Raw genomic sequence first — 11086 nt, forward strand, 5'->3', positions numbered from 1 at the left:
TCCAGAATTTTAGCCTACCTACTACAATGAAATAGTAGCCTATATGATAATTACATGATAGGTGAGAGGGCTATTATGGCTAACGATGGTTTCTCTTTAAACATTACTGGACAAGAGCAATAACAAAAAAAAAAAAACAGGACGTTTATTAACAGTCTCCATTTTTTGTGTGGGTTGATTATTTTGGACTTTTCTTTCATTTTTATTTTATTTAACAAATGAACATTGGGGGGCAGCAGCACGCAACGATTTTTAGTCTGCCAAAAATCAAGACAACGAAGAAGAAGAAAGTGACATACTTCCTTTAGCCCAGTCGCTGTCCGGTCATGTTGGTGTTCTCGGAGGAGAAAAAAAATCAAACTTTAACGGACATTCTTGAAGACAGGCAACATCAAAGCGTGTGAGGCAACCCGCGAACACAGTGACTCGTTAAACTTTGTTCTCAACTTTTATTCAGCTAACGTTATATAGTTTTCCTGTCGAGGTGCCTCAGAAGATAACGCTATGGCCAAGGTACAAGTCTTAAATGTTGCTGTTCTGGACAACCCGAGCCCATTTGGAAATCCATTTCAGTTCGAAATAACGTTTGAATGCATGGAGGATTTACCGGAAGGTGGGTATTGTTTTCAGCTAGCTAACGCGTAACGTTAATGCCAGTTATCATACTCTTTCTGATATGTTGGCTAACGTTAACGTTAACGTTCCGTTACTAGCTAGCTAGCTACCTCTCTGGGCGCATTCCGCTTAAGTGGTAACTTATACATTGCAGGTAGATGGGGTGCATCATAAGTTACTTAACGGTGTGTTGTTCGACGATATACCAATATTAGCTGTCGTTTGGGCTGGTTAGTGATATTTCGTTTAACAAGTTGTTGAAATTGGCGCTGGCGCGTTTGTGCTCAACGACCCGCCTCTTGCCTGCAGTGATTGGTTCGTAGACGTTCTTCGGAGTTTTTCCGACAAGCTGATTGGTTGATTACGTCATGTTACTGTAGCAACAGACCGGTGCCACGATTTGCCGCGAACGGCGGTACACTAGCTAATGTTAGCAGCTAGCTGTGGAGGTTTAGCTAGGTTAAAAGACATGGTTTGGTTAGGGTTACATCTCGTCACTTCTTCAACACGTCTTCATGTATAATTAATTATAAAGTAGATTATTGCTGCATTTGGCCTCATGTGTATTAACTACAGCGTTGCGTTGTAGCTAGGTTCAAATAACCGTCTACGTTGACGCCTGCGCGCATGCCCGTGTTGTCATGCCTGTTACGTTCGGTATCAACATTCTAGCATCTACAGCGAACAAAGACAACCAATGCATATCGAAACTATTAACTATTTTCTATTTTAGAAGACAACAGGGAAGCAATGGCATGTATACTGTCAATGCATACATGCAGTAACCTTTAGTGGCATTAACACAGTGCATGCTGTCAGTATCAAGCAATATCAGTCCATTATTGTTTTTAACTGTTGATATTTGGCCCTCAGTGGAACTGAATTTTTATATTTTTTTTAAAGGTCCAATATGTAATATTTGTACTGTAATAAATCCCAAAATGACACCAATGCCTCATCAGATATTAAGGAAACATGTTAAACTGAAATACTAGGTTTTCTGACAACAATGCTAATTTCAGTATTTTTCTTTTTGAAATTTACATTCCGTGACGGAATTTATGTTTGTTTTGATCTGTGTGTTGTTATCAACGGCCCAGTTTGACAGCCAGGCTGGGTTGCCAGATATACCTGTAAAAACGTAAACCCAGCACGCTACAGCTGTAACGGTAGTACAGCCATGAAAGCAGCAAACAAACGAACAGGATCAACGGAGATAGATTCTACCCGACCTAAAAAAAAGAAAACAGCATTTTTCTAACAGTTGCGTGACCAGAGACGTAACAACCCCCTGGTAAATATTGGAGATGTATTTGAAAGATGGAGACAGCTTAGAGCCCAGAAGGACGCAGAATTGGCTTATTTCCTCCTGAACCGGTAAGCATTAGCTTCAGGCTAATTTATCACAGCTACTAGGGGCATTTTTTGTCATTTCAACATTTGTGTACTCACATTGAATTATATAGCTAGAGTACCGGAGTTGGTTACTTGCAAAAACAATTGAGACAGTAAAGTGATCCCGACTGGTCCTGGCTAACGCTGCCTTGCTAACCCTGCTTACTGCTAACGTTACCGGGGGACCAGGCAAGCCCATGGCTGTTTACAGCATGTAGCCTCTTCAGCGGCTGGAGCCGACAACGGTGAGTTATTTTAAACCACGAGAGGGGGGCTGTAAATCGGAAAGAGAGGACTGTGAGTTTGCAGTGTGTTTAGCGATTGTTGCCGTAATTCTAAGCCAATGAAGTGTGTTCCGTCGGCAAGGTAGCTAGTGGTATATTTAGCGTTTCGTATTGTAATTCTAAGCCGAGGAAGTGTGCCTGACTGGCGTGTGGAGAGGACGGTGATGTTGTTGTGTTTTTAGCGGTTCATACTGTAATTTTAAACCGAAAAAGTGTGTCTGTCAGTTGGTTACAGAGCCCCGAATGAGCACGGGCTTTTATGACTGTCAATATAGCCAGAATCTAACGTTAGCTACTCTGCTGTGCTGTGAAGTAATGTCTGGCTATGTGAGAAAAGCATCTAGCAACATTGTTGTGAATGCTGCGGTCTCAGCCTGGCAACCTCCGTGAACTTCGAGTCTGGGCAGGAGGGGGCGGGGGAAACGACTCTCCAGTATTTTGAATTTGTACTGCAGTAACTATTTTAACCGCTAGCTGCCAGTATTACACACAATATTACATATTGCACCTTTTAAGTAATGTCACTTCATATAACATGAAATTACAACACAATACTTAAAACAAGTGGCATGTGCTTGTATTTCTCACATTTTAGTTGAACAGCCGTTTTGTACTTTCATTTGAACACATTTTTGTTTTTGTTTTGTAATCAGCCAGTATGGGTGGAGAAATAGAGGGTATCAATATCGGCTTAAAAAAAACTATAAGCCACACTGAAGTTTTCAGTTATGTTAGCACCCCAAATTTAATTATATTCATCTCATTTGTATTGTGATGGTAGCAGAAGTCTCAGCAGCAGATATGATATGGAACCATTTTGCCTGGCTAGATATTTTAGGAATGCACCGATCAGACTCTCTCTCTCCTGTACTGAACTCCTGTACTCCCTAACTGAACACACTGAACTCTGTGTGATGGCAGATCTGGAGTGGAAGATCATCTATGTGGGATCGGCTGAGAGCGAGGAATACGACCAGGTTTTGGACTCTGTTCTAGTTGGCCCGGTACCGGCTGGCAGACACATGTTTGTGTTTCAGGTGAGTAAGCTGTGGTCGCACATGTTCCTAGGGCTGCTTGATTATGGAAAAAATCATATTACCGTGACCATTATTTTGGTCAATATTGAAATCATGATTATTTAACACGAATACTAATTGTCTTTTGGAAAGAACCGTTAAAACAATCAACAGTGAAAACACCTTGAACTGTTGACATTTCCTTTAATACTCTTCCTGTTTGAATACTCTTTATTTATTTATTTTTATTATTATTTTTTAATTCAGAACACAAGACAAAATAAGAGTTTACTTGCAAAACGTGATGTGCAAACTAATGTTTTTCTAGATAATGATTTGTGATCGTTAGGAGCCAAAATCGTAATGGCTATTACAATTTTGATTAATGGCACGGCCCTACAAGTTACTTCTCATCTCATACAGCTAGAACACAGAAGCCAATGAATACTAGGACTAAAATCTAAGAAATGTGGGTAGATGTATTTGCTTTCCCTGGTTTGGTTCTTCATTTTGCTTGGTGCTGCGTTAATTGCATGATTTTGACCCCTTTGAAAACGAGATGGTTCATCTCAAGGGGCTCTATCCTTCAATACTTTTCTTCAAATGATTACTGTGGTTTACTTTGATCTGATTTCTTTATTTGTGTTCCTGTCTGCCCCCTCAGGCTGATGCTCCTAACACAGGGCTGATTCCAGAGAGCGACGCTGTAGGAGTGACTGTAGTCCTTATAACCTGCACTTACCGTGGACAGGAGTTTATTCGTATCGGTTACTATGTCAACAATGAATACACAGACCCTGAACTACGGGAAAACCCACCTCTCAAACCAGACTACACTCAGGTAACACACATGCACTCAGAGATGACAGTCGTTGATTTCATTGTAGGGGACCTGCTCGCAACAATCTGTACTTATTGGACTGAATTACAAAACTAGGGCTGTCCCAAACGATAATTTTTTTTAAACAATTAATCTAGCGATTCATTTTTTTATTAATCTAACGATTCATTTTTCAATTAGCAATTATTTTCCCTTTGCTCAATTATTAACAATTTACACAAAACAACTTTCAATAAGGTTCAAATCTCTATTTATTAAAATGTGCCCATATTATGAAAAAAAAACACTTTTTCTGGGATTTGGGGTGTTATTTTGTGTCTCTGGTGCTTCCACACGCATACAAACTTTGTTTTGAGTGTGATACGGTTTCTGAATGTGTCCTGCATTCAGTCTCCGGGTGAGCTGTTCAAAATCGACACGGCTTGTGACGTCACAAGCCGAAACGAGCTGGCTATCAGTCCAACAACAAAATAAAGTCTCTTTCAGGAGGAATACAAAAATAAAAACTTAAAGTAAACAGAGCAAGTGCAAAAAGAGTAGCCTGTATTTGCTTTTTTTAACAGTAGTAGGTAAAATAATGAATAAGCTCTTGTTTAACATCCAAGCTCTTCTCCCTTTTTAATCTTACAGTAAAAAAAAAGTGAAATTGTAGCAACATATGAAATCAAATGTATCAAATAAATCCACCATAAGGCAAGTTGCACAGTGTCTAATATAACAGTCTGTAAATCGATTGGGTCACTCGTGATGATGGTAAACCAAAAAAATAACACTGCCGACTGACAGCGTTTTGATGATAGCGGGGCATTAAAACGAATCAACGTACCGTTGGGCTACTACTGGGAACACATTCCGTGTCACTATGTTGATAATCGCACATGCTTGGGAGTAAAGCTTAAAAAAATAAAGCCCGTGCCCCAGCCCGGCCCGGCCCGACACATTAACTGGAATTATGAGCCTGAGCCAGATTTTATCCGGACAATTTTTTAATACGTGGGCCGTTATAACTGACGTTATAAAGGCCTCGTGAGAGATCTGAAACAATCTGGCCTGGTTGCGCAATTATCGAAGACAGTGCTACAGATGGGGGAGACACGATTTAACATAGTTTACCTCACACTCAAGTCAGTGCAGGACATATACCCAGAGCTACGGGAGAAGCTGGAGAGGCATAGCTTTCTCCCCACCCAATTAGGCTAATGAAGTAATGATTAAACAACACAAATTCTTGATCAAGGGCCCGGGGATAGTGGCAGGAAATATCAGCCCGGCCCATGGGTCAAGTTCGGGCTCGGGTAGAGAATCTAAACTCTGCTTGGGAGGTAAAGGGACAAAAAGGTGAGCAGAACTTGCGGTGTTTTGCTGCTGTTATCCTGACTCAGTGATGCATTTTACAAAGTCTACAGACTACCACGTTGTTGTTGGCATTAAGAGTAAAATACTCCGAGCCTTTTTCTCAACGTGTTGTTGAAATTGCGAGGAATCCATACTTGTGTTGTTGCTGGAGGCGGCTTTTTTATTATTTTTTTTATTTCTATGTGTCGATGCAATTTATTTGTGTCGACGCATTTACGTAATCGATTACATCGACGAATCGTCCCATCCCTATACAAAACGGATCTTGGTGTCTTATTTTTATGTCAGTTCATTTTTTTTACAACACTACTTGAGCTGCAGATAGCTTAAACATGCTGTACAGTACATGGGCCATGCTAATCAGGAAAGGGTCTATTGAAACACTGTTTTCCACTGCCCTCTGGTGCTCTGAAATTGAAGTTACAGGCAACAGTAGCACCAATAAAGATGTGTAACATAAACTGTAAATATATATTGTTTTTTTTTATGAAGCTTTCTCTATTAGCTATTATAAGCCCCCTGCTTATAATGGTGTCAATTTGTGGTGTCATGCGAATCCTTTTAAAAGTGAGGTCAGTGTTTCCCACACAGGCTGTGTGGCGGTGCGCCACACTATCAACACCGGCCGCCGCACATTGCGTTACATTTTTTTTTTAAACGCTATTTAAAACAAGTTCTGCTGCATTTTCTTTCCCTGCTCTCCTCCGTCTCTCTGTCACTTGGGTCTCGCTCACATACATACACACGCGCGCGCGCACACACACACACACACAGAGCTCCTCCAACCGTGCGGTGTTTGGTGTTTTTACCCCCCAACGTCGCCTTCCAAACATTGACATATATAAAATGGACCAATAGACCCCGTTGCTCTGGACGGAGACCAGTGAAGGCTATTAGAAGCACTTTTCCGGTGATGGCCAGCTTTACTGCGCAGCCTTCAACTGACAGAGACAACGTAAATGTGACGTGAGCAACGTGTCCGAAAGTTGTAAGTCTTCTGGTAGCTGTGCCAAGAGAAATCTCAATCATTCCCAATCTTACAGAGATGGAGAGTGTAGGTATATGTAAGGAGATAACATAAGCACAGGCTAATTTTTGCTAACTAACACGCTAGTTAACATTAGTAATTAAACTTAAACAGCTAACGTAAGTCGAAACTGCCTGCGAGCTTCTCCTGTACTATACGGTAATTCCTCTACTGTGCGACAGTAAGTCTCGTGGTTATGACACAACAGTTAGCCTATTTTTACAAAAACGTCTGCTACGGAGCCATAACGGGAGGTACAAGGTAATGGAGCCTTTTATACGTTGTCGTGTTTCTTTAGAAATAAATAATGGACAAATAGAGTCTTTAAACGCTTCAGATGTAAAGTCTTTTGCAGTCAAGTGACGTAAAAAAAAAAATGGCAGTCAGCGGAATGCTAACAGGAGGTGATGGCCAGTTAGCAACAAAATGGCGCCATAGGTGGCTCGAGTTCTGAAGCGAAGCTTACCCCCTTGCTTCCACGCAGCGCAGCAATGGTTATCGTTAGGGTTAAGGTGAGGGTTAGCTGCCTGTAAGGCAACGTTGGAGGCTTAAAACACCATCGAGCCCACTGTGCACACAGCGTCTGTCTCCATAAAGGAGAGAAGACGGCTGGCAAAATTCACAAGTTCACGAAAGGTTGGTATATATCTCGTGAACACCTTTACACAATCACACAGTCACAATCACCGACCCGACTCTTGGCAAAGAAGCGATTGTGCCTGCTTTAGAAAGTTAACAGTCGCAAGTTTGCGGTAAAATGCAGTTGGGTTGTCGAGGTCAAAACACTATATGTAACAGCTGTGACTCAAATAAACGTTTGCTGCTTCAATCCAGATGAGTATTGAAAAGTATTTTCCGCGACTGAAAAAGTTAAGTGATGAGGACCAGCCTGAACCGGAGATATCAGTCTGAAACAGAGCTGAACAGTCCGGCCAGTGTAATTAGTTATTAATTTGTTTACAATATTTTCAGGCTGCAACCAGCGAAAGACAGGGTCAGGGAGAGAAAGAGATTCGTTAGGCATTAAAGTAGGAGAGAACAGCATCCAACAGCGTGATCCTCCTCAGTTTTTGATACTTATATAGATACGGAAACGCTGGAGGTGAATAATGCTGGTGTGATGGATTTCCTTTTTTACTAGGGATGCACCGAAAAAGAGGAAACCAAGACCGAAACACCGAAAAAAATTATGCCAATTATTAGTACCATTGCATTTATGGCTATGACTGTGTACTAACTTCACTAAAATAAAGGCATTGCAATTGTATAAATTAATATTAAAGTTTAATTAAAAAAATATCTAGCAGAAATATGGCTACAATCTGATAGTCACATACAGTATATAGTAGCCTAAGAACAGAATAGCTTACTTATTGTTATTATTTGAGGCACCTTCTTGCAGGATTTCACTGAGGCTATGTTTACACTGAAACGATCTGAAGAGAAAACGCAAAAGTGGCGTTGCGTTATCACTTTTTATTCTGCGTTTAGACGAGGGGAAATCTGCGTGCATATGGTGACGCAAAAGTGTGTGAAATTCGATGTAGTATGCACTCCAGGTGACTAGGTGGCACTGCCACACAACACCACCAAGGCACCCACCTGCGTAGAACATTCATTCTACTTCTCTCCTTAGTAGCGCGAAACCAAAACATGCTGAAGCGAACAACAAAAGCTCGTCTGGAAAGACAAGGAGGTGGAGTTGCATGTTTGTCTGATGATGACCGGCACAATTGACCGTGATAAGCCACAACACAGCACCCACGGGAGCACTACCAATTAGGGCTGTTCTCGATTGAAGAAATTCTTAGTCGACTAACACTCATTCAATTGTATCGACTAATCGATTAGTTGATTTAATCGACAGATCTGTAAATCTGAGTTTCTCCGCAAAGAGTCATGCAAAAGCGCCACTTTAATTCTTGTGTTTACCAGAGATGTGCTCGTACGTTTCTTGGAAATAAGTCATTCAGCATGAAAAAAAGCATCAAACATGACTGATCGACTAAAGAAATCTAAGTTGACTAAGACCAAAACGACCGATTAGTCGACTAATCGACTAAGAGGGAGCAGCCCTACTACCAATACCCTGAGCCTCGCGGCCCTTCAGCCGCTGCTTGAGAGCGAGAGGCAGCAGGCAGAGGAGGCTGAAGCAGACCCTCCTCTGCCCGCTGACCTCTGCCCACTGACCGCTGCCACTCGCTCGCTCTCTCTCTCTCTTCATCCGTAACGTTGTCGCCTGCTCTGGCTCAAATGAATAGCTGAGCTCCTCCTGCATTACAAACCGGAGGCATTGAGTTTGACAGACCAGGGTGTTTACCAGGTTTAGTTCCATGAAGGAAAGTGTTTCTGAAACTTCACCCATTTTGGGACTAAAAGTCAGGATATTTCGACCACAAACCGTAATTCTGACGTTTCCCCGATTTTGCTTTCATCCTCTCAGCTTCTGCGGAATATCTTGGCCTCCAACCCCCGTGTCACCCGCTTTCATATCAACTGGGAGGGCTCGGCAGACAAGATGGAGGACAGCGAGAACGTTGACCCGTCCCCCAACATTAGTGGCATGCTCCCTCCCTCCTGTTTACCAGGAAAGATGCCACCTCTTGGACTGATGCCGGACAACTCCATGGACTGCATTTAAGAATCCTCAGACTAGGATAATGGACGAAATGGTCTTCTTAACTGTACACTCACCCACATCGCAAACGTAACATGGACATTAAAAGGAAGCAGGGATATGGCAGCAGGGACACTTTTTTTTTTTTTTTTTTATACAACATACACAAATGGGATGGATCTGGAATTGTTACGAACTGTTTTTGTCTCTTGTGCACTCTTTCAACACAGACCTGCACAACCAACATTGCCTTATTTTACCGTATCCCCTGAGCCAGAGTAAGGTTGAGTCATAAGGGGGGGGGGGGAGATGTTAAAATCGCCATATCCTCACAGCCCTGATACTTGGAAGTCATGCTCATACACTGACGTTGACCTGTTTGTTACCCATACCCGTACTGTGCTGTTCATTTTGTCCTTTTGAGCACAGATCAAAGCAACGTGCAGTGCTCTGTATGTCCGAATAGATGTAGCACTAGCTGCCCGTAAAAAAGCATTTTGTTGTTCTGAAGGTTTGTCTCATCTGAGGTAAGTTTGTAGCATCTGGAGTACCTGTGGAAATAATCTTGGGCTTGAAAAATGGGCTGCCTCCAGTTGCCTGTTGCCAGAAGTAGCTTTAATTACTATTATCTGGTTAGCTTGTGCAGCATACAACCTTCTGTTTGCAAGTTTTACCCTTAAGTTATCCAGATAACTCCCTAAACCCACCTCTTCAAACAGGCCCCAGTGCAGGTAATGTTCTTTAAAATGTTACTTAAAATGTCTGTCTGTAATTATGCACAAAACATGTAAGTAAAGGAGACAAATGAGAAAAGGATGCCCTATTGCAGTCAAATTGTTGGTGGTTTAGGCTTATTGTAAATAATGTTTTCCCAGCGCTTATTTTGTCTTCAAGATGAGAAGGCATATTTCCTTTTTGTACTTACTATATATTCTCTGTCTCAGTATTTGTAACAACAGTATTGGGGTTAATAAAGTTTGTTTTGTGGACCTTTTGTTGCTTTCTGATAATCACCACAGCTTACCGTACTTAAACAGCTGCTTTCCACCTTGATTATTGAGGGAGGGAGCGCGCGTGTGTGCGCGTGTGTGCGCGTGTGTGTGTGTTGCCTGCTCTTTCCCCTCTCTGGTTTCCTTTCCAATTTCATTCATAAAATGCAGCAACCTCACTCCACCATTTTCACTCTAGCCTCATGTTGCTAGGCAACTGCAGAACAAAAAGGAGGGGGGCTGTCTGGTCTTAACCATTTTATCTCTTATTTGAAGGGACTAACTCCTTCGTCCATCCATCTGTTGGACGAAGGTCTCTGTGCTTCTCACGTCTGCACACTGTTTGGTAGGACGCTGTGAACGGTTATAATAGCTGCAGGCGAAGTTTAAAAAAATAAAACTGCCATGTAATAAAAAAAAAATGAATATTCATATTTGGTATCAAAATCCATATGTAGCATTGCCTGTCCCACTGGTGGAAAGTAACTGTTTATTTGAGTACAATTGTGAGGTACTTTTACTTAATTTGAGAATTTTCATTTTATGCTACGTTATACCTCCACTCGCCCCATTTCAGAGGCTACTACATTACTTTGATATCATTAGTTACTAGTTGTTTCGGAGATTCAATAATACAAATTGTACAGCATAAATTATGATGCATTATCAAAGATTAAGATACTGTATGATCACACTTAACTACCCTGCAGTATACTAATAGGTCCACCTTTACCAGCTGCATCATTAAAGTGCATCAGTAATCATAATCCAATTTTTAATGTATTCCGAAGCGGGCCATACTGCATGATGCTCATACTTATGTACTTTATAGTTTGTGTACTATTTTCTCATTTTACAGACGGAAATGTTATTAATCATGACAATAATTTACAATGAAAACAAGTTTGTTGCTGCCCGAGACTAGTTTTGAAAACCAGAGTAATGT

The 11086-nt window shown here is 41.4% G+C and overlaps 1 protein-coding gene across 1 annotated transcript; it reads left to right on the forward strand.

Annotated features, from left to right (window-relative positions):
- The first annotated feature begins 277 nt into the window (after positions 1–277).
- On the forward strand, positions 278–10140 carry asf1bb (anti-silencing function 1Bb histone chaperone). The gene is made up of 4 exons (XM_039805549.1): positions 278–613; positions 3216–3331; positions 3975–4151; positions 8978–10140. Exons 1-4 carry the CDS (start codon positions 505–507, stop codon positions 9173–9175), a joined length of 600 nt encoding a protein of 199 aa, XP_039661483.1. The 5' UTR covers positions 278–504; the 3' UTR covers positions 9176–10140.
- Positions 10141–11086: the final 946 nt, after the last annotated feature.

The sequence above is a fragment of the Perca fluviatilis genome, chromosome 1 (assembly GCF_010015445.1).
Source record: "Perca fluviatilis chromosome 1, GENO_Pfluv_1.0, whole genome shotgun sequence".
NCBI classification, from domain to species: Eukaryota; Metazoa; Chordata; class Actinopteri; order Perciformes; family Percidae; genus Perca; species Perca fluviatilis.